The 24537-nt window shown below is 40.1% G+C and overlaps 1 protein-coding gene across 1 annotated transcript in view; it reads left to right on the forward strand.

Moving 5' to 3' along the window:
• trpm5 (transient receptor potential cation channel, subfamily M, member 5) overlaps positions 1-24537 on the forward strand; it is an 87246-nt gene that overhangs the window by 4450 nt on the left and 58259 nt on the right. Inside the window, exons 2-9 of the mRNA XM_061974818.2 lie at positions 4161-4302; positions 4370-4550; positions 7423-7589; positions 7678-7855; positions 14226-14290; positions 18281-18466; positions 23387-23486; positions 23642-23760. Coding sequence (XP_061830802.2) covers positions 4161-4302; positions 4370-4550; positions 7423-7589; positions 7678-7855; positions 14226-14290; positions 18281-18466; positions 23387-23486; positions 23642-23760 — 1138 coding nt within the window. The remainder of the gene's footprint in view (positions 1-4160; positions 4303-4369; positions 4551-7422; positions 7590-7677; positions 7856-14225; positions 14291-18280; positions 18467-23386; positions 23487-23641; positions 23761-24537) is intronic.

Below are 24537 nucleotides of genomic sequence, written 5' to 3' on the forward strand. Positions count from 1 at the left end.
TGCTTAAAATGACCCAAATACTGTAAATATTGCACGTTATTATGAATGTACCTAATACTACATTACATACATACTTACAAAATGTATAAAACATTGTTGGAGGTAATGGTTTTTGAGGGCTTTAGAGGGTAAATTGTCATGACCGGTTGCTAATATTTCCTCCCTCTGTTAGTGTTTAGTTTCTGTCTAGCGCTCTTATTTTGGTTTCCGTTTCCTGTGTTGTGTTTTATCTGCAGTGACTTGACCACTGCCTATGAGCCCATTTGCTACACCTGCCTCCGTTCAATGATGAGTGTTTCCACCTGCTGCGAACACTAATCATTGCCCATTATAAACCCGTCTCGCCGTCCAGTCGGCGCAGGATTATTGTTCGCCCTTGGCGACTGCTGACCTTCGAGCTTTGTTTTATTACGCTATGCTAAAAGCTGTGAATTTGCTATGCTTCACGTGCGCTACTCAGCAGCACGCTCCCTGGTGTTTTTGCCTTGATATTTGAATTAAAGACATTTCCTACCTGCATGCTGCTTCTGCCTCTGCATTCTGGGATCACAACAGGAATTAACACTAACATAGAGGAGAAATACAAAACCCAAAACCAGTGAAGTTGACATAATAAAAACAGAATACAATGATTTGCAAATCCTTTTCAACCTATATTAAATTGAATAGTCTGCAAAGACAAGATATTTAACGTTCGAACTGGAAAACTTTGTTATTTTTTGCAAATATTAGCTAATTTGGAATTTGATGCCTACCACATGTTTCAAAAAAGCTGCACAAGTGGCAAAAAAAAAGACTGAGAAAGTTGAGGAATGCTCATCAAACACTTATATGGAACATCCCACAGGTGAACAGGCTAATTGGGAACAGGTGGGTGCCATGATTGGGTATGAAAGCAGCTTCCATGGAATGCTCAGTCATTCACAAACACCACTTTGTGAACAAAATGAGCAAATTGTTTAAGAACAACATTTCTCAACCAGCTATTGCAAGGAATTTAGGGATTTCACCATCTACGGTCCGTAATATAATAAAAAAGTTCAGAGAATCTGGAGAAATCACTGCACGAAAGCAGCAAGGCTGTAAACCAACATTGAATGACCGTGACTTTCGATCCCTCAGGCGGTACTGCATCAAAAAGCGACATCAGTGTGTAAAGGATATCACCACATGGGCTCAGGAACACTTCAGAAAACCACTGTCAGTAACTACAGTTCGTTGCTACGTCTGTAAGTGCAAGTTAAAACTCTACTATGCAAAGCAAAAGCCATTTATCAACAACACCCAGAAACTCCGCCGGCTTCGCTGGGCCCGAGCTCATCTAAGATGGACTGATGCAAAGTGGAAAAGTGTTTTGTGGTCTGACGAGTCCACATTTCAGATTGTTTTTGGAAACTGTAGACGTCGTGTCCTCCAGAACGAAGAGGACAAGAACTATCCGGATTGTTTTAGACGCAAAGTTCAAAAGCCAGCATCTTAGAGACTTAGACTTAGACTTAGACTTCCTTTTTATTGTCATTCAAATTTGAACTTCACAGCACAAATAAGAACAACATTTCGTTACATAAGCTCATGGTAGTGCAGGATAAAAAAGCAATAAGGTGCATATATAAATAAATATATATATATAAATAATATATACATATATATATATAAAATGAATAAATATATATAAATATATATAAATAAATAAATAAATTACTGTACAGATAAATATATTGCACTTTTTCACATGCGTCCACGTTTATGGATGTATGTTATATTGTCTTTTTTATTCCAGCGAGTTAATCCATTTTGGGGGGAGTTGAGGGGATAATTTAATTATGATGCGTTCAAGAGTCTTACGGCTGGAGGGAAGAAGCTGTTACAGAACCATCTGTGATGGTATGGGGGTGTATTAGTGCCCAAGGCATGGGTAAATTACACACCTGTGAAGGCACCATTAATGCTGAAAGGTACATACAGGTTTTGCCATCCAAGCAACGTTATTATGGACGCCCCTGCTTATTTCAGCAAGACAATGCCAATCCACATGTTACAACAGCGTGGCTTTATAGTAAAAGAGTGCGGGTACTAGACTGGCGTGCCTAGTCCAGACCTGCCTCCCATTGAAAATGTGTGGCGCATTATGAAGCCTAAAATACCTTTGTCATGATCTGAGGTCTGGGTCATGTTTTTTGTTATTTTCTGTTAGATTAAGACTCCAATAGTTCCTGTTTTTGTGCACCCTCGTTTGTTTTAGTTTCCATGACGACTTATGATTTTCACCTGCCTCTTGCGTTCGGGTCACACCTGTCTGTAATCAAGAGACCAGTATTTAAGCCTGTCTTTGCCAGTTAGTCATCCTGGCGTCATTGCTTGTTTTCTGGAGATACCATAGTTCATGCTGATTGTTTCATGCTTAGTTCATGTTGCTCGTTTCTTGCCACAGTAAGTTGTGTTTGTTTCATGTCCATAGTTCAGGCTAAGAGTTAGCGTATGTTTTCTGTTTTAAGTTTTATGTCCCTTAGCCTCTCACGCAATCGGCACGCTTTCCTTTTTGTTTTAGTTCCTGACTTTTGTCCTGTGTAGGTTTTATTAATTAATAAATATGTTCCTACCTGCTACCTTTGTCCGGAAAAGTCAGTTTGCTTCCTGGGAGAATAATCCTCGCAGTAAGATGCCAAAACCCCCTCGCTATGACAACCATAACAGAGACCCCGGACTGTTGAACAACTTAAGCTGTACATCAAGCAAGAATGGGAAATAATTCCACCTGAACAACTTAAAACATTGGTCTCCTCAGTTCCCAAACGTTTACTGAGTGTTGTTAAAAGGAAAGGCCATGTAACACAGTGGTAAAAAGGCCCCTGTGCCAACTATTTTGCAATGTGTTGCTGCCATTAAATTGTAAGTTAATGATTATTTGCAAAAAAAAATAAGTTTCTCAGTTCGAACATTAAATATCTTGTCTTTGCAGTCTATTCCAGTGTTTTTCAACCTTTTTTGAGCCAAGGCACATTTTTTGCGTTGAAAAAATGCAAAGGCACACCACCAGCAGAAATCACTAAATAACAAAACTCAGTTGACAGTAAAAAGTCGTTGTCGCAATTTTTGGATTTTACTTTAAACCATAACCAACCAAGCATCACTATTGCTCTTGTCTCAAAGTAGGTGTACTGTATCAATATAGCTCTTGTCTCAAAGTAGGTGTACTGTCACCACCTGTCACATCACACCCTGACTTATTTTGTATTTTTTGCTGTTTTCCTGTGTGTGGTGTTTTAGTTCTTGTCTTACGCTCCTATTTTTTTGGTATTTTCCTGTAGCAGTTTCATGTCTTCCTTTGAGCGATAATTCCCGCATCTACTTTGTTTTAGCAATAAAGAATATTTCAGTTGTTTTTATCCTTCTTTGTGGGGACATTGTTGATTGTCATGTCATGTTCGGATGTACTTTGTGGACGCCTTCTTTGCTCCACAGTAAGTCTTTGCTGTCGTCCAGCATTCTGTTTTTGTTTACTTTGTAGCCAGTTAGGTTTTAATTTCGTTCTGCATAGCCTTCCCTAAGCTACAATGCCTTTTCTTAGGGGCACTCACCTTTTGTTTGCTTTTGGTTTAAGCATTAGATACGACGACAAACCCTTGTCGTCTCACACAACGTGTTCCCGACATCTACAAAGCAATTAATTCCCGGCTCCCACCTACTGATATGGAAGAGTATTACACGGTTACGCTGCCGAGCTCTACACAGCACCGACACTCAACATCGGCACATAATTTGCAGATTATAATTAGTGGTTGGCAAATAATATTTTTAACCAAAATATGTGAAATGACATAATCTCCCACGGCACACCAGACTGTATCTCACGGCACACTAGTGTGCCGCGGCACAGTGGTTGAAAAACACTGGTCTATTCAATTGAATATAAGTTGAAAAGGATTTGGAAATCATTGTATTCTGTTTTTATTTACCATTTACACGTGTCAACTTCACTGGTTTTGAGTTTTGTAATAACAAAAACAAGACATAGGTAAATCCCCATTCCCTGCATTTTTATCTGCCTCTTGCTAGCAGTTTTTTGTCACTTACAAAGACATGCATGTTTTTGTTTTGAATGATGCATGTCAAGTGCAGTTCCTCTTTAACGGCAGCACATCTTGCATTTTCACTTTCAGCATCCTCCAGGGGTGTTCATGCTGCTCCACAGTGGATGAAACGACAGAGAATGTAACCACAATCAAGGCAAAGGAGGGTCACTGGCCAGCTGGAAGAGTGGGTGACATTGACTTCGTCGGTGCCACCAAAACAAAAGGAAAGGTAGAGCGGAGACAATGAAGGCAATTAATAAGAAGGTCATTTGCATGTTTTTCCACTTCCATTCCAGTTTTTGAGAGTGCAGAGCGATGCCGACCCAGCGCACATCTTCCAGACGCTGACGGAGGAGTGGGGTCTCGCTGCTCCGCACCTGGTAGTCGCACTCGTGGGAGGAGACGAGCTGGCTCAGATGAAGCCCTGGCTGAGGGACACCCTCAGAAAAGGTCTGGTGAAAGCGGCACAGAGCACAGGTATGAGACTCGGAGCCAAAACAAGCTTTGGTCTTTGTAGACTGGAGTCCAGAAATAATTGAAATAGTGCACTCTAACTGGAGATGCCCGATAATATCGGCCGATAAATGCTTTAAAATGTAATATCGGAAATTATCGGTATCGGTTTCAAAAAGTAAAATGTACGACTTTTTAAAACCCCACTGTACGGAGCGGTAAACGGACGGACGTAGGGAGAAATACAGAGCAGTTGCGTCTCCCAGTCATACTTGCCAACCCTCCCGATTTTCCCGGAAGACTTCCAAATTTCAGTGCCCCTCCCCCAAATTTCCCGCGGTAACCATTCTCCCGAATTTTTCCCGATTTCCACACAGACAACAATATAGGGGGCGTGCCTTAAAGGCACTGCCATTGCGTGCTGGCCCAATCACATAATATCTACGGCTTTTCACACACACAAGTGAATGCAAATGCATACTTGGTCAATAGCCATACAGGTCACACTGAGGGTGGCTGTATAAACAACTTTAACACTGTTACAAATATGCGCCACACTGTGAACCCACACCAAACAAGAATGACAAACACATTTCGGGAGAACATCCGCACCGTAACACAACATAAACAGAACAGAACAAATACCCAGAAACCCTTGCAGCACTAACTCTTCCGGGACGCTACAATATACACCCCCCGCTACCACCTACCCCGCCCACCTCAACCTCCTAATGCTCTCTCAGGGAGAGCATGTCCCAAATTCCAAGCTGCTGTTTTGAGGTATGTTAAAAAAAACAATGCACTTTGTGACTTCAATAATAAATATGGCAGTGCCATGTTGGCATTTTTTTCCATAACTTGAGTTGATTTATTTTGGAAAACCTTGTTACATTGTTTAATGCATCCAGTGGGGCATCACAACAAACTTAGGCATAATATTGTGTTAATTCCACGACTGTATATATCGGTACACTGGAAAAAGTCAGTGTTCAAAAACAAGTATTTTATTTGAACTAAGCAAAATTATCTGCCAATAGAACAAGAAAATTTGGCTTGTCAAGACTTTCCAAAACAAGTCAAATTAGCTAACCTCAATGAACCCAAAAATACCTTAAAATAAGTATATTCCCACTAATAACAAGTGAACTTTTCTTGGTAGAAAAAAAAGACACCTTTTTGCTCAATATGTTGAAAAATATTCTTAAATTAAGTAAATGCTAGTGTCATTATCTTGACATAATGATATGCGCTCGGCATCATGATTTTTTTTTTCTTCATGCTCGAAGTAAGAAATGATTACTTTAAAAAAGTAGTTTTATACTTGTGAGTGTTAAAGGCCTACTGAAATGTGATTTTCTTATTCAAACGGGGATAGCAGGTCCATTCTATGTGTCATACTTGATCATTTCACGATATTGCCATATTTTTGCTGAAAGGATTTAGTAGAGAACATCCACAATAAAGTTTGCAACTTTTGGTCGCGGATAAAAAAGCCTTGCCTGTACCGGAAGTAGCAGACGAGTAGCGTGACGTCACAGGTTGTGGAGCTCCTCACATCTGCACATTGTTTACAATCATGGCCACCAGCAGCGAGAGCGATTCGGACCGAGAAAGCGACGATTTCCTCATTCATTTGAGCGAGGATGAAAGATTTGTGGATGAGGAAAGTGAGAGTGAAGGACTAGAGGGCAGTGGGAGCGATTCAGATAGGGACGATGCTGTGAGAGGCGGGTGGGACCTGATATTCAGCTGGGAATGACTAAAACAGTAAATAAACACAAGACATATATATACTCTATTAGCCACAACACAACCAGGCTTATATTTAATATGCCACAAATTAATCCCGCATAACAAACACCTCCCCCCTCCCGTCCATATAACCCGCCAATACAACTCAAACACCTGCACAACACACTCAATCCCACAGCCCAAAGTACAGTTCACCTCCCCAAAGTTCATACAGCACATATATTTCCCCAAAGTCCCCAAAGTTACGTACGTGACATGCACATAGCGGAACGCACGTACGGGCAAGCGATCAAATGTTTGGAAGCCGCAGCTGCATACGTACTCACGGTACCGCGTCTGCGTTTCCAACTCAAAGTCCTCCTGGTAAGAGTCTCTGTTGTCCCAGTTCTCCACAGGCCAATGGTAAAGCTTGACTGTCATCTTCCGGGAATGTAAACAATGAAAGACCGGCTGTGTTATCCGGCACAACAGTCAAGGGGTGCATTCTACGGCGGGTGTGCGTTATCCGGCACAACACCTGCCGCAATACACCGCTTCCCACCTACAGCTTTCTTCTTTGCTGTCTCCATTGTTCATTGAACAAATTGCAAAAGATTCACCAACACAGATGTCCAGAATACCGTGGAATTTTGCGATGAAAACAGACGACTTAATAGCTGGCCACCATGCTGTCCCAAAATGTCCTCTACAATCCGTGACGTCACGCGCAGGCGTCATCATACCGAGATGTTTTCAGCAGGATATTTCGCGCAAAATTTAAAATTGCACTTTAGTAAGCTAACCCGGCCGTATCGGCATGTGTTGCAATGTTAAGATTTCATCATTGATATATAAACTATCAGACTGCGTGGTTGGTAGTAGTGGGTTTCAGTAGGCCTTTGAAGACACAGCTTTGCATCAGTTGATATTCTAGTTTCAAGCATGTCTTACTCAATATAGGTCATAAAATCTCAGCTACAAGCTGTAATATCTTACTGAGATCATTTAAGTCCAAAACCCTTAAAACAAGTAAAACACTAACATAAAATCTGCTTAGTGAGAAGAATGATCTTATCAGATAGAAAATAAGCAAATATCACCCTTATTTGAGATATTTCATCTTACTTAGAGTTCAGTTTTTGCAGTGTACCACCATGTGCTGCAGGGGCGTGGATTTTAACCAACGGTCTTCGATTCGGCATCACCAAGCACTTGGGCCAGGCTGTACGGGATCACTCCTTGGCGAGCACTTCTGCAAAGGTCTGTGTCGTGGCCATTGGCGTCGCGCCCTGGAACATGATCCACAACCGGGAGGCGCTACTCGGTGCCAAGGTGTCACGATGCACTCGTCAAATCCTCAGCCAGCCAAGAGTAATGTCCCTAAGCAAATACTGGCATCTTGTGTGTCTCTCTTTTAAAGTTGGGCGAGCCAGCAGTGTACAAGCCACATGACTTGCCCCACGGCTCGGTTTATGCCCTCGACAGCCACCACTCCCACTTTGTGCTCGTGGAGGAGGATCCGAGCAGACCTGGAGCGACCAGCGAGATGACAGTGAAGCTGCTCAAACACATCTCTCTTCAGCGCACGGGCTATGGCGGTAAATAGATTGTTGAACATCATCATATCATATCTGTTCTGGTTGAGAGGGAAGCATTGCAGATGTTTATCTTATCAGATTTAATTTGGGGGGGAGGGGGGGTGTTGATGCAGGCTGGAGGATTCATTATCCATTGTGTACATTTTGAGAGTATTTGTGTGATTCTGCAACAAACATGATCAATTCTGACAATAGACCCAAAACAAATCCACAGAGGAGGACGCTGGTTTTCAGGAGGGTCGGCACAAGACATTGAAACAACGTTGGGAACTTGTTGAATTAGGTCGTGATGTTGAGCAACTCAATTATAACGTTGAAACAACATACTTTTTGACGACGTTTGTTCAATGTCGGGTTCTGACGTTGATTTGACCATTGAATTTTGGTCATTTCCCAACCAAACTTCTACAAGACAAATACAACGTTGAAACAACATACTTTTTGACGACGTTTATTCAATGTCGGGTTGTGACGTTGATTTTACTATTGAATTTTGGTTATTTCCTAACCAAACTTCTACAACACAAATACAACATGCTTTTCGACGACGTTAGTTCAATGTTGGGTTCTGACGTTGATTTGACCATTGAATTTTGGTCATTTCCCATCCGAACTTCTACAATACAAATACAACGTTGAAACAACATGCTTTTTGACTAGGTTTATACAATGTCAGGTTCTGACGTTGATTTGACTATTGAAATGTGGTTATTTCCCAATCAAACTTCTACAACACAAATACAACATGCTTTTCGACGACGTTTGTTCAATGTCGGGTTCTGACGTTGATTTGACCGTTGAATTTTGGTCATTTCCCAACTGAACTTCTATAAGACAAATACAACGTTGAAACAACATGTTTTTGACAACATGTATTCAATGTCAGGCTGTGACGTTGATTTGACCATTGAAATGTGGTTATTTCCCAATCAAACTTCTATAGGACAAATACAACGTTGAAACAACATGCTTTTCGACGACGTTTATTCAATGTCGGGTTGTGACGTTGATTTGACCATTGAAATGTGGTTATTTCCCAACCGAACTTCTACAACACAAATACAACGCTGAAACAACATATTTTTTGACGACGTTTGTTCAATGTTGGGTTCTGACGTTGATTTGACCATTGAATTTTGGTAATTTCCCATCCGAACTTCTACAACGCAAATACAACGTTGAAACAACATGCTTTTCGACGACGTTTATTCAATGTCGGGTTGTGACGTTGATTTGACCATTGAAATGTGGTTATTTCCCAACCGAACTTCTACAACACAAATACAACGCTGAAACAACATATTTTTTGACGACGTTTGTTCAATGTTGGGTTCTGACGTTGATTTGACCATTGAATTTTGGTAATTTCCCATCCGAACTTCTACAACGCAAATACAACGTTGAAACAACATGCTTTTCGACAACGTTTATTCAATGTCGGGTTGTGACGTTGATTTGACCATTGAAATGTGGTTATTTCCCAACCAAACTTCTACAACACAAATACAACATGCTTTTCGACAACGTTTGTTCAATGTCGGGTTCTGACGTTGATTTGACCATTGAATTTTGGTCATTTCCCAACCAAACTTCTACAACACAAATACAACGTTGAAACAACATACTTTTTGACTACGTTTATTCAATGTCAGGTTCGGACGTTGATTTGACTATTGACATGTGGTCATTTCCCAACTAAACTTCTACAACACAAATACAACATGCTTTTCGACGACGTATGTTCAATGTCGGGTTCTGACGTTGATTTGACCATTGAAATGTGGTTATTTCCCAACCAAACTTCTACAACACAAATACAACATGCTTTTCGACAACGTTTGTTCAATGTCGGGTTCTGACGTTGATTTGACCATTGAATTTTGGTCATTTCCCAACCAAACTTCTACAACACAAATACAACGTTGAAACAACATACTTTTTGACTACGTTTATTCAATGTCAGGTTCGGACGTTGATTTGACTATTGACATGTGGTCATTTCCCAACTAAACTTCTACAACACAAATACAACATGCTTTTCGACGACGTATGTTCAATGTCGGGTTCTGACGTTGATTTGACCATTGAATTTTGGTCATTTCCCATCCGAACTTCTACAACGCAAATACAACGTTGAAACAACATGCTTTTCGACGACGTTTATTCAATGTCGGGTTGTGACGTTGATTTGACCATTGAAATGTGGTTATTTCCCAACCAAACTTCTACAACACAAATACAACATGCTTTTCGACAACGTTTGTTCAATGTCGGGTTCTGACGTTGATTTGACCATTGAATTTTGGTCATTTCCCAACCAAACTTCTACAACACAAATACAACGTTGAAACAACATACTTTTTGACTACGTTTATTCAATGTCAGGTTCGGACGTTGATTTGACTATTGACATGTGGTCATTTCCCAACTAAACTTCTACAACACAAATACAACATGCTTTTCGACGACGTATGTTCAATGTCGGGTTCTGACGTTGATTTGACCATTGAATTTTGGTCATTTCCCATCCGAACTTCTACAACGCAAATACAACGTTGAAACAACATGCTTTTCGACGACGTTTATTCAATGTCGGGTTGTGACGTTGATTTGACCATTGAAATGTGGTTATTTCCCAACCAAACTTCTACAACACAAATACAACATGCTTTTCGACAACGTTTGTTCAATGTCGGGTTCTGACGTTGATTTGACCATTGAATTTTGGTCATTTCCCAACCAAACTTCTACAACACAAATACAACGTTGAAACAACATACTTTTTGACTACGTTTATTCAATGTCAGGTTCGGACGTTGATTTGACTATTGACATGTGGTCATTTCCCAACTAAACTTCTACAACACAAATACAACATGCTTTTCGACGACGTATGTTCAATGTCGGGTTCTGACGTTGATTTGACCATTGAATTTTGGTCATTTCCCAACCGAACATCTACAACACAAAAACAATACTGAAACAACATACTTTTTGACGACATTTGTTCAATGTCAGGCTGTGACGTTGATTTTACCATTGAAATGTGGTTATTTCCCAACCAAACTTCTATAAGACAAATACAACGTTGAAACAACAAGGTTTTCGACGACGTTTATTCAATGTCGGGTTCTGATGTTGATTTGACCATTGAATGTTGGTAATTTCCCAACCGAACTTCTACAACACAAATACAACGTTGAAACAACATACTTTTTGACTACGTTTATTCAATGTCAGGTTCGGACGTTGATTTTACCATTGAATTTTGGTTATTTCCTAACCAAACTTCTACAACACAAATACAACATGCTTTTCGACGACGTTTGTTCAATGTCGGGTTCTGACGTTGATTTGACCATTGAATTTTGGTCATTTCCCAACCGAACTTCTACAACACAAATACAACGCTGAAACAACATACTTTTTGACGACGTTTGTTCAATGTTGGGTTCTGACGTTGATTTGACCATTGAATTTTGGTAATTTCCCATCCGAACTTCTACAACGCAAATACAACGTTGAAACAACATGCTTTTTGACTACGTTTATTCAATGTCAGGTTCTGACATTGATTTGACTATTGAAATGTGGTCATTTCCCAACCAAACTTCTACAACACAAAAACAACATGCTTTTCGACGACGTTTGTTCAATGTCGTGTTCTGACGTTGATTTGACCATTGAATTTTAGTCATTTCCCAACCAAACTTCTACAAGACAAATACAACGCTGAAACAACAGACTTTTTGACAACGTTTATTCAATGTCGGGTTGTGACGTTGATTTTACCATTGAAATTTGGTTATTTCCTAACCAAACGTCTACAACACAAATACAACGTTGAAACAACATGCTTTTCGACAAAGTTTATTCAATATCGGGTTCTGACATTGATTTGACCATTGAATTTTGGTAATTTCCCAACCGAACTTCTACAACACAAATACAACGCTGAAACAAGATGTTTCCGACGACGTTTATTCAATGTCGGGTTCTGACGTTGATTTGACCATTGAATGTTGGTCATTTCTCACCCAAACTTTTACAACACAAATACAACGTTGAAACAACATACTTTTTGACTACGTTTATTCAATGTCAGGTTCTGACGTTGATTTAACCATTGAAATGTGGTAATTTCCCAACCAATAACGTGGATCCAATGTTGGACATCAACAATGTCTCAATTTACAAATACTATTGTTTTGCACCGTTGTTTTAGAGGACATGTACAAAACCCAAAACCCCTGAAGTTAGAACTTTGTGTAAATCATAAATAAAAACAGAATACAATAATTTGCAAATCATTTTCAAATTATTCAATTGAATAGACTGCAAAGACAAGATATTTAATGTTCAAACTAATGCAAATAATCATTATCTTAGAATTGAATGGCAGCAACACATTGCCAAAAAGTTGGCACACGGACATTTTTACCACTGTGTTACATGGCCGTTCCTTTTAACAACTGAGGAGACCAATTTTTGAAGCTTTTCAGGTGGAAATATTTAGTCTAGTACCCGCACTCTTTTGCTACGAAGTCACCCTGTTGTAACACATGCAGAATGTGGCTTGGCATTATCTCGCTGAAATAAGCAGGGGCGTCCATTAAAAGGACGTTGCTTGGATGGCAACATATGTTGCTCCAAAACCTATATACGTTTGTACCTTTCAGCATTAATGGTGCCTTCACAGACACCTCCAGGCAACTTCAACCCTTGACTAACACCCTCACCCCGCCACATCCCACCTCCCCGGATTGTAAATAACCAAATGTAAATAATCAAATGTATTTCTAATGTATGTACTTGTTCTTATGCTATCTGAACTCACTATGTTCTCTGCTCGCTGTACATATCCTACCAAGTCAGACCTACACTGTTTCAATGTCCATTTCTCTGATGATACAATTGTTGATGACTGAAGTGCTGATATCAACCAAACCCTCCTCATCCCACCCCCCGGATTGTAAATAATGTAAATAATTCAATGTATATACTCTGATGATTAACTTGTGTGATGACTGTATTATGATGATAGTATATATTTGTACCATGAATTGATTTACGTGGACCCCAACTTAAACAAGTTGAAAAACTTATTCGGGTGTTACCGTTTAGTGGTCAATTGTACGGAATGTGCAATCTCCTAATAAAAGTTTCAATCAATCAATCAATCAATAAGTTACCCATGCCTTGGGCACTAATACACCCCCATACCATCACAGATGCTGGCTTTTGAACTTTGTGCCTATAACAATCCAGATGATTCTTTTCCTCTTTGTCAGGAGGACACGACGTCCACAGTTTCTAAAAACAATTTGAAATGTGGTCAGACCACAGAACACTTTTCCACTTTTCCACTTTGCATCAGTCCATCTTAGATGAGCGAAGCGGGCGGTATTTCTGGGTTTTGTTGATAAATAGCTTTCGCTTTGCATAGTAGAGTTTTAACTTGCACTAATAGATGTAGTGACCAACTGTAAGTACTGACAGTGTTTTTTTGAAGTTTTCCTGAGCCCATGTGGTGATATCCTTTACACACTGATGTTGTTGTTTTTTTATGCAGTACCGCCTGAGGGATCGAAGGTCACGGGTATTCAATGTTGGTTTTCGGGCTTGCCGTTTACGTTCAGTGATTTCTCCAGATTCTCTGAACCTTTTGAGGATATTATGGACCAGAGATGGTCAAATCCCTAAATTCCTTGCAATAGCTGGTTGAGAAATATTCTTAAATTGCTCGACAATTTCATCACGCATTTTTTCACAAAGTGGTGACCCTCGCCCCATCCGTGTTTGTGAATGACTGAGCATTTCATGGAAGCTGCTTTTATACCCAATCATGGCACCCACCTGTTCCCAATTAGTCTCTTCACCTGTGGGATGTTCCAAATAAGTGTTTGATGAGCATTCCTCAACTTTATCAGTCTCTTTTGCCACTTATGCCAGCTTTTATTAAACATGTTGCAGCCATCAAATTTAAAAAAATAACAAAAGTTTACCAGTTCGAACATTGAATATCTTGTCTTTGCAGTCTATTCAATTGAATATAGGTTAAAAAGTATTTGCAAATCATTGTATTCTGTTTGTATTTACAATTTACACAATATGCCAACTTTACTGGTTTTGGGTTTTGTATTTATAATCAACGTTGTGCCTGCTGGGTATATTTTTTTATTAGCAGAATTTTCTGCATCAGTGTCCCCAAATCCTCTCTTTCTTTAATATTTTGGCTGAGTGACAGTTTTTCCAAGCATTCATATAAAATGTCCTCACAATCTACAATCCAACAAGTAAATATTGTTCTACTTTTGTGTGTGGGTCAGTAGCATTACATTTCCAAATGAGCTTTTAATTTGTTTTGAAGGTACTGGAAGCTTTGAGATCCCTGTCCTGTGTCTACTCGTCCACGGAGAACCTCAGATACTAAAGGTTAGTCTCATTTCACACAATGTGCCTTAGTTGGTTCATATTTTTAAGTCGTGACTGTGAAAAAAAAAAAATAGTTCAGGCCTCAGGTGTCAAACTCAAGACCTGGAATTAATATAAATAAAGAATAGTGAACAACAGGCTGAATAAGTGTACGTTATATGAGGCATAAATAACCAACTGAGAACGTGCCTGGTATGTTAACGTAACATATTATGGTAAGAGTCATTCAAATAACTATAACATATAGAACATGCTATACGTTTACCAAACAATCTGTCACTCCTAATCGCTAAATCCCATGAAATCTTATACGTCTAGTCTCTTACGTGGATGAGCTAAATAATATTATTTTATATTTTACGGTAATGTGTTAATAATTTCACACATAAGTCGCTCTTGAGTATAAGTCGCACCCCCGGCCAAACTATGAAAAAAACTGCAACTTATAGTCCGAAAAATACGGTACACTGGTTAGCCAGACTGCAAAACCCAGCAAACTGTGTGAAAGCGTATGCCAAAATGCATGAAACTTTATGATTTTAACACGTGCATCCGACATTGTAACAACATTTATGTCAGAAAAGACGAAATTCATCATAGTTTTGAGCAAAAGTAGGACTTATAGTCCGAAAAATACGGTAAATGGAAAGACACTGCAGCACCTGCAGTGAGCAAACTCATCCAAAAGATGGCGCCATTGCACAAATAATAAAACACCTCAGTGTATTTTCTTTTTTTTTCTTTTCCGAAACTATGTTTTTTATGGCCGTCAGCGAAGACAAACCCATAAACTAGCCGCAGAGTTCAAAGCGTAGGGAAAAAAAAAAAGAAAAGAAAAAAAAAAAAAAAAGATAATAAATGATCGCACAAACTCCTTGAAATTGCCACAAATGCACCAGGACAAACACCCAAACGAATCGTACACTACAAAAAGTCAGTGTTCAAAAACGAGAAAGAAAAATACAAAAATTAGGGGTATTTTATTTGAACGAAGCAAAATTATCTGCCAATAGAATAAGAAAATTTGGCTTGTCAAGACTTTCAAAAACAAGTAAAATTAGCTAACCTCAATGAACCCAAAAATACCTTAAAATAAGTATATTCTCACTAATAACAACTGTACTACTATACGAGTACGTATTTTCTATTGTTTCATTGAAAATAAATCAGCAAAGTCCATTTGGCTGTCATCAAAAAGCCGCTGCCTGACCAGGGCTCAGAAAATCTGCAAAGACTCCTCCCACCCCCACCAAGGACTGTTTTCACTGCTGGACTCTAGAAAGAGGTTCCGCAGCCTTCAAAGCAGAGCCTCCAGGTTCTGTAACAGCTTCTTCCCTCAGGCCGTAAGACTCTTGAACGCATCATAATTAAACCCTCAACTCCCCCCAAAATGGATTAACTCGCTGGAATAAAAAAGACAATATAACATACATCCATAAATATGGATGCATATGAAGAAGTGCAATATATTTATCTGTACAGTAACCTATTTATTTATTTAAATATGCACCTTAATGCTTTTTTATCCTGCACTACCATGAGCTAACGCAACAAAATTTCGTTCTTATCTGTACTGTAAAGTTCAAATTTGAATGACAATAAAAAGGAAGTCTAATCTGTTTTAATATGGGACACAATTGTGTCAAAGTCATGTTTTTTTTCATGCTTGAAATAAGAAATGATTACTTTAAAAAAGTAGTTTCATACAAACCCCGTTTCCATATGAGTTGGGAAATTGTGTTAGATGTAAATATAAACGGAATACAAGGATTTGCAAATCCTTTTCAACCCATATTCAATTGAAAGCACTACAAAGACAACATATTTGATGTTCAAACTCATAAACTTATTTTTTTTTTTTTGCAAATAATAATGAACTTAGTGCCAAAGTAGTTGGGAAAGGGCATGTTCACCACTGTGTTACATGGCCTTTCCTTTTAACAACACTCAGTAAACGTTTGGGAACTGAGGAGACACATTTTTTAAGCTTCTCAGGTGGAATTCTTTCCCATTCTTGCTTGATGTACAGCTTAAGTTGTTCAACAGTCCGGGGGTCTCCGTTGTGGTGTTTTAGGCTGCATAATGCGCCACACACATTTTCAATGGGAGACAGGTCTGGACTACAGGCAGGCCAGTCTAGTACCCGCACTCTTTTACTATGAAGCCACGTTGATGTAACACGTGGCTTGGCATTGTCTTGCTGAAATAAGCAGGGGCGTCCATGGTAACGTTGCTTGGATGGCAACATATGTTGCTCCAAAACCTGTATGTACCTTTCAGCATTAATGGCGCCTTCACAGATGTGAAAGTTACCCATGTCTTGGGCACTAATACACCCCCATACCATCACAGATGCTGGCTTTTCAACTTTGCGCCTAGAACAGTCCGGATGGTTCTTTTCCCCTTTGGTCCGGAGGACACGACGTCCACAGTTTCCAAAAACAATTTGAAATGTGGACTTGTCAGACCACATGAAACTTTTCCACTTTGTATCAGTCCATCTTAGATGAGCTCAGGCCCAGCGAAGCTGACGGCGTTTCTGGGTGTTGTTGATAAACGGTTTTCGCCTCGTATAGGAGAGTTTTAACTTGCACTTACAGATGTAGCGACCAATTGTAGTTACTGGCAGTGGTTTTCTGAAGTGTTCCTGAGCCCATGGGGTGATATCCTTTACACACTGATGTCGCTTGTTGATGCAGTACAGCCTGAGGGATCGAAGGTCACGGGCTTAGCTGCTTACGTGCAGTGATTTCTCCAGATTCTCTGAACCCTTTGATGATATTACGTACCGTAGATGGTGAAATCCCTAAATTCCTTGCAATAGCTGGTTGAGAAAGGTTTTTCTTAAACTGTTCAACAATTTACTCACGCATTTGTTGACAAAGTGGTGACCCTCGCCCCATCCTTGTTTGTGAATGACTGAGCATTTCATGGAAGCTACTTTTATACCCAATCATGGCACCCACCTGTTCCCAATTAGCCTGCACACCTGTGGGGTGTTTCAAATAAGTGTTTGATGAGCATTCCTCAACTTTATCGGTATTTATTGCCACCTTTCCCAACTTCTTTGTCACGTGTTGCTGGCATCAAATTCTAAAGTTAATGATTATTTGCAAAAAAAAAAAGTTTATCAGTTTGAACATCAAATATGTTGTCTTTGTAGCATATTCAACTGAATATGGGTTGAAAATGATTTGCAAATCATTGTATTCCGTTTATATTTACATCTAACACAATTTCCCAACTCATATGGAAACGGGGTTTGTACTTGTGAGTGTTGATGACACAGCTTTGCAACAGTTGATATTCTAGTTTCAAGCATGTTTTACTCAACATAGGTCATCAAATCTCAGCAACAAGCTGTAATATCTTACTGAGATCATTTAGGACCAAAACCCTTAAAACAAGTAAAACACTCTAACATAAAATCTGCTTAGTGAGAAGAATTATCTTATCAGACAGAAAATAAGCAAATATCACCCTTATTTGAGATATTTAATCTTACTTAGAGTTCAGTTTTTGCAGTGTATTCATGATCATTTCACGTTTCACATTTTTGTTCGGATTAAGGAAGTCGCACAATTTTTCTTTGCATGCGAACGACAACATGTAAAAGATTGGATTTAAGAAAGAAAATTGGGCATCTTATCGTGCAGCGTGAGCGTGGCCTTAAAACAGCCATTGTTGGCCACTTAACTGCACTATCTGGTGCTGAATGGTGGCTCAGTAGCTGAGAATTATGTTTCTGGTCGTGTGCCCTCATGAAGTAGCAGCCCAAAGCCAGACGGAGAAACACATCATTTATTTCTCTCAGCATAATCTCCTTGGCCAGGAAAATGCCACCAAGTTATTTGCATAAATACATCCGTCAATGAGAAGATTATACAAACTAACGCCGGCAATGTTTTCTGTAATTGTCTGTTTGGGTTCTTCGCCAAAAACGGAAGAGTTTGACGCCGATAAATGTGTCCTTTTTTTTTTTTCCCGCAGCGGATGTGCAAAGGCATCGGCAATTCAACGCCATGGCTGATTCTAGCGGGCTCGGGAGGCGTGGCTGACATGCTGGTCACGCTCATAAACAGGGGCGGCTGGGATACGGAAGGTGTTGACGAGCTGCTGCTGGACACCTTTCCCGATGCCCACCACAGCGAGGACATGGGAAACTGGGTCAAGCTGGTGAGGGTGATGTGCGCGGCCTGTCGGCGGGCGTACGGTGAAGCATGTGAAATATGGCGTGCTGGGAAAGAGATCGGCGAAAAATGGGATTCACTCTGTCCAAAAGCGACGGCCTGATTAGGGGAAGATAGCATCATTTTGTGTTGAAGAGAGGAGCGTGAAAACCACGCAATTAAATCTTCCACTTTCGGAGGTATAATCAGAGCTGTGAGTGTGGAGTGACAAAACGGCGTCACAGGAGTGTGAAATATTACTCGGTTTGGTGCTGGAGGCGATGTCTGTCGAGTGTTTTCCAAGTCACACCAGACACGCATCTCATTGTGTGATCCGAGGATCACACAATGAGCAATATCCTGCCTTTTCTACGTTCCGTGTAACGACCATACATGTTTTATCGCTGGATTTTAAAGGGGAACATTATCACAATTTCAGAAGGGTTAAAACCATTAAAAATCAGTTCCCAGTGGCTTTTTTTTTTTTTTTTCAAAATTTTACCCATCACGCAATATCCCTAAAAAAAGCTTCAAAGTGCCTGATTTTAACCATCGTTATATACACCCGTCCATTTTCCTGTGACGTCACATAGTGATGCCGATACAAACAAACATGGCGGATAGAACAGCAAGTTTATAGCAACATTAGCTCGGATTCAGACTTGGATTTCAGCGGCTTAAGCGATTCAACAGATTATGCATGTATTGAAACGGATGGTTGTAGTGTGGAGGCAGGTAGCGAAAACGAAATTGAAGAAGAAACTGAAGCTATTGAGCCATATCGGTTTGAACCATATGCAAGCGAAACCGATGAAAACGACACGACAGCCAGCGACACGGGAGAAAGCGAGGACCAATTCGGCGATCGCCTTCTAACCAACGATTGGTATGTGTTTGTTTGGCATTAAAGGAAACTAACAACTATGGACTAGGTTTACAGCATATGAAATACATTTGGCAACAACATGCACTTTGAGAGTGCAGACAGCCCAATTTTCATCAATTAATATATTCTGTAGACATACCCTCATCCGCGCTCTTTTCCTGAAAGCTGATCTGTCCAGTTTTGGAGTTGATGTCAGCAGGCCAGGGAAGCTAGGGTTGATATTCTTCTCTTGATCATCTTCGGTGGCATAAGGGACGGTGTGAGCCAAGACATCCAGGGGGTTTAGCTCGCTCGTCTGCGGGAACAAACTGCCGCCATTGCTTGCCGTGCTACCGAGGTCCTTTATCCCTGAATTGCTCACACACTCGAGCAGATTCAATGGGGTCTGGCGGCAGATTTCTTTGACTTCATCGTTGGAAATGCATCTGCTTTGAGTGTCGCAGGATATCCACACATTCTTGCCATCTCTGTCGTAGCATAGCTTTCGTCGGTAAAGTGTGCGGAACAAACGTCCAATTTCTTGCCACTTTCGCATCTTTGGGCCACTGGTGCAACTTGAATCCGTCCCTGTTTGTGTTGTTACACCCTCCGACAACACACCGACGAGGCATGATGTCTCCAAGGTACGGAAAACAGTCGAAAAAACGGAAAATAACAGAGCTGATTTGACTCGGTGTTTGTAATGTGTTTGAGAAAATGGCGGATTGCTTCCCGATGTGACGTCATCGCTCCGAGAGCGAATAATAGAAAGGTGTTTAATTCGCCAAAATTCACCCATTTAGAGTTCGGTAATCGGTTAAAAAAATATATGGTCTTTTTTTCTGCAACATCAAGGTATATATTGACGCTTACATAGGTCTGGTGATAATGTTCCCCTTTAAAAAAAAAAGGTCAGTTGGTAGAATACATAATGTTGGATATAAAGAACTTTCAAAAATATTGGAATTCAATGATTTTGTGCATTTGCAAACGGCTGAAATTATGCACTAAGCAAACTATAACCTGCTACTTGAAAATATACAACAATTTCTCCAAACAAAAGAGGAGAAATATAACCTTAGAGATTTTTTTGCAAGTACAACACTTAAAACCTTTAGCATATCAGTATGTGGAATTAAATCATGGAACGGATTAGGCAAGTAAGTCAAACAATGTACTAATATGATCCAGTTTAAGAGGCTACAAGTGTTTACAAAGTACAAGGAAGAAGAATTATGATGAACGTCTTGAACTTATTAAGAATTCGACATGATCGAGTTCATCTCATGATGTGAATCACAACTGACCTATTTATTAAGAGAACTGTTGTATTTAAAATGGAAAAGGTATAGGACAAAATAAGCTTTGCTTCTTCCTACTCCTTTTCGGACAAGTAAAGAGACATTAAAATATGTGACGTGTCATATTGTAACTGTCCACATTTTTCAAATAAACTTCAACCAACCAACCAAATCTCACTGGCGTGGCAGGAAATAAACAACGTTTCTTCAAGTAGTATTTAGGGATGTCCGATAATGGCTTTTTGCCAATATCCGATATTCCGATATTGTCCAACTCTTTAATTATCGATACCGATATCAACCGATATATACAGTCGTGGAATTAACACATTATTATGCCTAATTTGGACAACCAGGTATGGTGAAGATAAGGTACTTTAAAAAAAAATTAATACAATAGAATAAGATAAATAAATTAAAAACATTTTCTTGAATAAAAAAGAACGTAAAACAATATAAAAACAGTTACATTGAAACTAGTAATTAATGAAAATGAGTCAAATTAACTGTTAAAGGTTAGTACTATTAGTGGACCAGCAGCACGCACAATCATGTGTGCTTACGGACTGTATCCCTTGCAGACTGTATTGATATATATTGATATATAATGTAGTATGTATAATGTACAAAACCCAAAACCAGTGAAGTCGGCACGTTGTGTAAATCGTAAATAAAAACAGAATACTATGATTTGCAAATCATCTTCAACTTATAATCAATTGAATAGACTGCAGAGACAAGATATGTAATGTTCGAACTAAGAAACCTATTTTTTTTTCTTTTTCCAAATAATCATTGACTTAGAATTAATGGCAGCAACACATTGCAAACAAGTTGGCACAGGGGCATTTTTACCACTGTGTTACATGGCCTTTCCTTTTAACAACACTCAGTAAACGTTTGGGAACCAAGGAGACCAATTTTTGAAGCTTTTCAGGTGGAATTCTTTGCCATTCTTGCTTGATGTACAGCTTAAGTTGTTCAACAGTCCGGGGTCTCCGTTGTGGTATTTTAGGCTTCATATTGTGCCACACAATTTCAATGGGAGACAGGTCTGGACTACAGGCAGGCCAGTCTAGTACCCGCACTCTTTTCCTATGAAGCCATGCTGTTGTAACATGTGGCTTGGCATATTCTTGCTGAAATAAGCAGGGGCGTCCATGATAACGTTACTTGGATGGCAACATATGTTGCTCCAAAACCTGTATGTACCTTTCAGCATTAATGGTGCCTTCACAGATGTGCAAGTTACCCATGTCTTGGGCACTAATACACCCCCATACCATCACAGATGCTGGCTTTTCAACTTGGCGCCTATAACAATCTGGATGGTTCTTTTCCTCTTTGTTCCGGAGGACACAACGTCCACAGTTTCCAAAAACAATTTGAAATGTGGACTCGTCAGACTACAGAACACTCAGTGGCCTTGTGGTTAGAGTGTCCGCCCTGAGATCGGTAGGTCGTGAGTTCAAACCCCGGCCGAGTCATACCAAAGACTATAAAAATGGGACCCATTACCTCCCTGCTTGACACTCAGCATCAAGGGTTGGAATTGGGGGTTAAATCACCAAAAATGATTCCCGGGCGTGGCCACCGCTGCTGCTCACTGCTCTCCTCACCTCCAATGGGGTGGGTGAACAAGGGTGATGGGTCAAATGCAGAGAACAATTTCGCCACACCTAGTGTGTGTGTGACAATCATTGGTACTTTAACTTTTTTAACTCGGGCCCGGCGAGGCCGGCGGCGTTTCTGGGTATTGTTGATAAATGCTTTTATACCCAATCATGGCACCCACCTGTTCCCAAATTAGCCTGTTCACCTGTGGAATGTTCCAAATAAGTGTTTGATGAGCATTCCTCAACTTTCTCAGTCTTTTTTGCCACTTGTGCCAGCTTTTTTTAAACATGTTGCAGGCATCAAGTTCCAAATGAGCTAATATTTGCAAAAAATAACAAAGTTTTCCAGTTCAAACGTTAAGTATCTTGTCTTTGCAGTCTATTCAATTGAACATAGGTTGAAAAGGATTTGCAAATCATTGTATTCTGTTTTTATTTATGATTTACACAACGTGCCAACTTCACTGGATTTGGGGTTTGGAAGTAGGAGCCAATAATAGCTTTTGCTTAGTTGCTGTGCACTAGCCACTTTATTGTGGTAAAAACAATTCAATGCAGCTAGCATTCAATACCACTGTGGAGGTCTTGCTCCTCCGGGTTCTCTGGACCACCAAAGACGGACATGACAGCCGTGTTCATCTTTGCGAACAATGATTTATTTTGCAATAAGTTGTGCTTTTCAGCCATGTTAAAGTATCTCTCGCTCGTTCTCCACCATCAACCACCTCCTCTCCTTCCCGACTGCTGCCTTTAACAGATCGAAAGGTGATCAGACAAACACTCACAGCTGTGTCTTCTACGCACCTGTCACTAATCTCGAAGCCGATCCTGACACACCCCGCTTCGCTGCAGGTCCGCAGGCCACGCCCCCCCACAACCACACATTTAATACATCATGTGATTTACAACAATAGAAGCACATTTTACATTTTATAAGACACATTTTATACAAATGTCTTTACCGCTAGTTACTTGCTATAAAACATTTTAGGTTCTATAATTCATTGATCTGGACTCAAAATCAGATCGGATCTGAGTCCAAAAAATTGGAACGGGATCAGAAGCCACAAATATCGATCAGGACATCTCCACTAGCATCGTAAATAAAGGGAAAGTCTGTAAAACAGTACTCTGTCGTCCATCAGATCCAGAGGATACTGGATAATGGACATCTTCTCACAGTCCATGACCCTGAACAAGAAAGCTCCGAGTTAGACACAGTCATCCTCAAAGCTCTTGTCAAAGGTAAAGAGCACTTTTTTCCTCTTTGATACTATTCAACAAACATGACATTTTTGGACACTGGGCTTGACACTTCAGTGGATATCGGAGCTTGAAATGTGAGCCGTTTGCGGGTTATGACACGCTGACATTTGTGTGCTTTTGTGTGCGTGTGTCAGCCTGTAAGAGCCAAAGTCAGGAAGCTCAGGACTTCCTTGACGAACTGAAGCTGGCCGTCGCCTGGAACCGTGTGGACATTGCCAAGAGTGACATCTTCAATGGAGATGTGGAGTGGAAGGTGAGACACGCATGGTTATTATTCACCCCCGCCCAATTAACAAGTCATATACAATGGTGCCCATATAGATTTCTCAAAATGAATACCGTATTTTCCGAGGCATAAAGTGCACCGGATTATAAGGCGCACTGCCGATGAATGGTCTATTTTTGATCTTTTTTCATCCATAAGGCACACTGGATGATAGGGCGCATTAAAGGAGTCATATTATTATAATTTTTTTCTAAATGGAAAACACTTCCTTGTGGTCTACATCAGTGTTTTTCAACCTTTTTTGAGCCAAGGCACATTTTTTTCATAAAAAAAAATACGGAGACACACCACCAGCAGAAATGGTTAAAAAATTAGACTCTACCAGGTTGTCTTGCCTTATTTTGAGTTTGTTGTTGTTTCCTGTGTGTATTGCTTTAGTTCCTGTCTTGCGCTGTTATTTTGGTGACCCTTCCTGTTTTGTTGGTGTTCTCGTGTTCTCCTGAGCGCTATTGCCCGTCCCTGCTTTGTTTTCGCAATCAAGACTATTTAAGTTGTGCGTACGCTATCCTTCTTTGTGTGGACATTGTTGATTGTCATGTCATGTACGGAATGTGCTTTGTGGACGCCGTCTTTGCTCCACACGCTGTAAGTTTTTGCTGTCGTCCAGCATTCTGTTTTTGTTGACTTTGCAGCCAGTTCAGTTTTACTTTTGTTTTACATAGCCATCCCTATGCTTCTGTGCCTTTTCCTAGCGGGACTTGCCTTTTGTTGATTTTTGGTTTAAGCGTTACATACCTTTTTACC

This window comes from Nerophis lumbriciformis, linkage group LG15 (assembly GCF_033978685.3).
Source record: "Nerophis lumbriciformis linkage group LG15, RoL_Nlum_v2.1, whole genome shotgun sequence".
In the NCBI taxonomy this organism is placed as follows: domain Eukaryota; kingdom Metazoa; phylum Chordata; class Actinopteri; order Syngnathiformes; family Syngnathidae; genus Nerophis; species Nerophis lumbriciformis.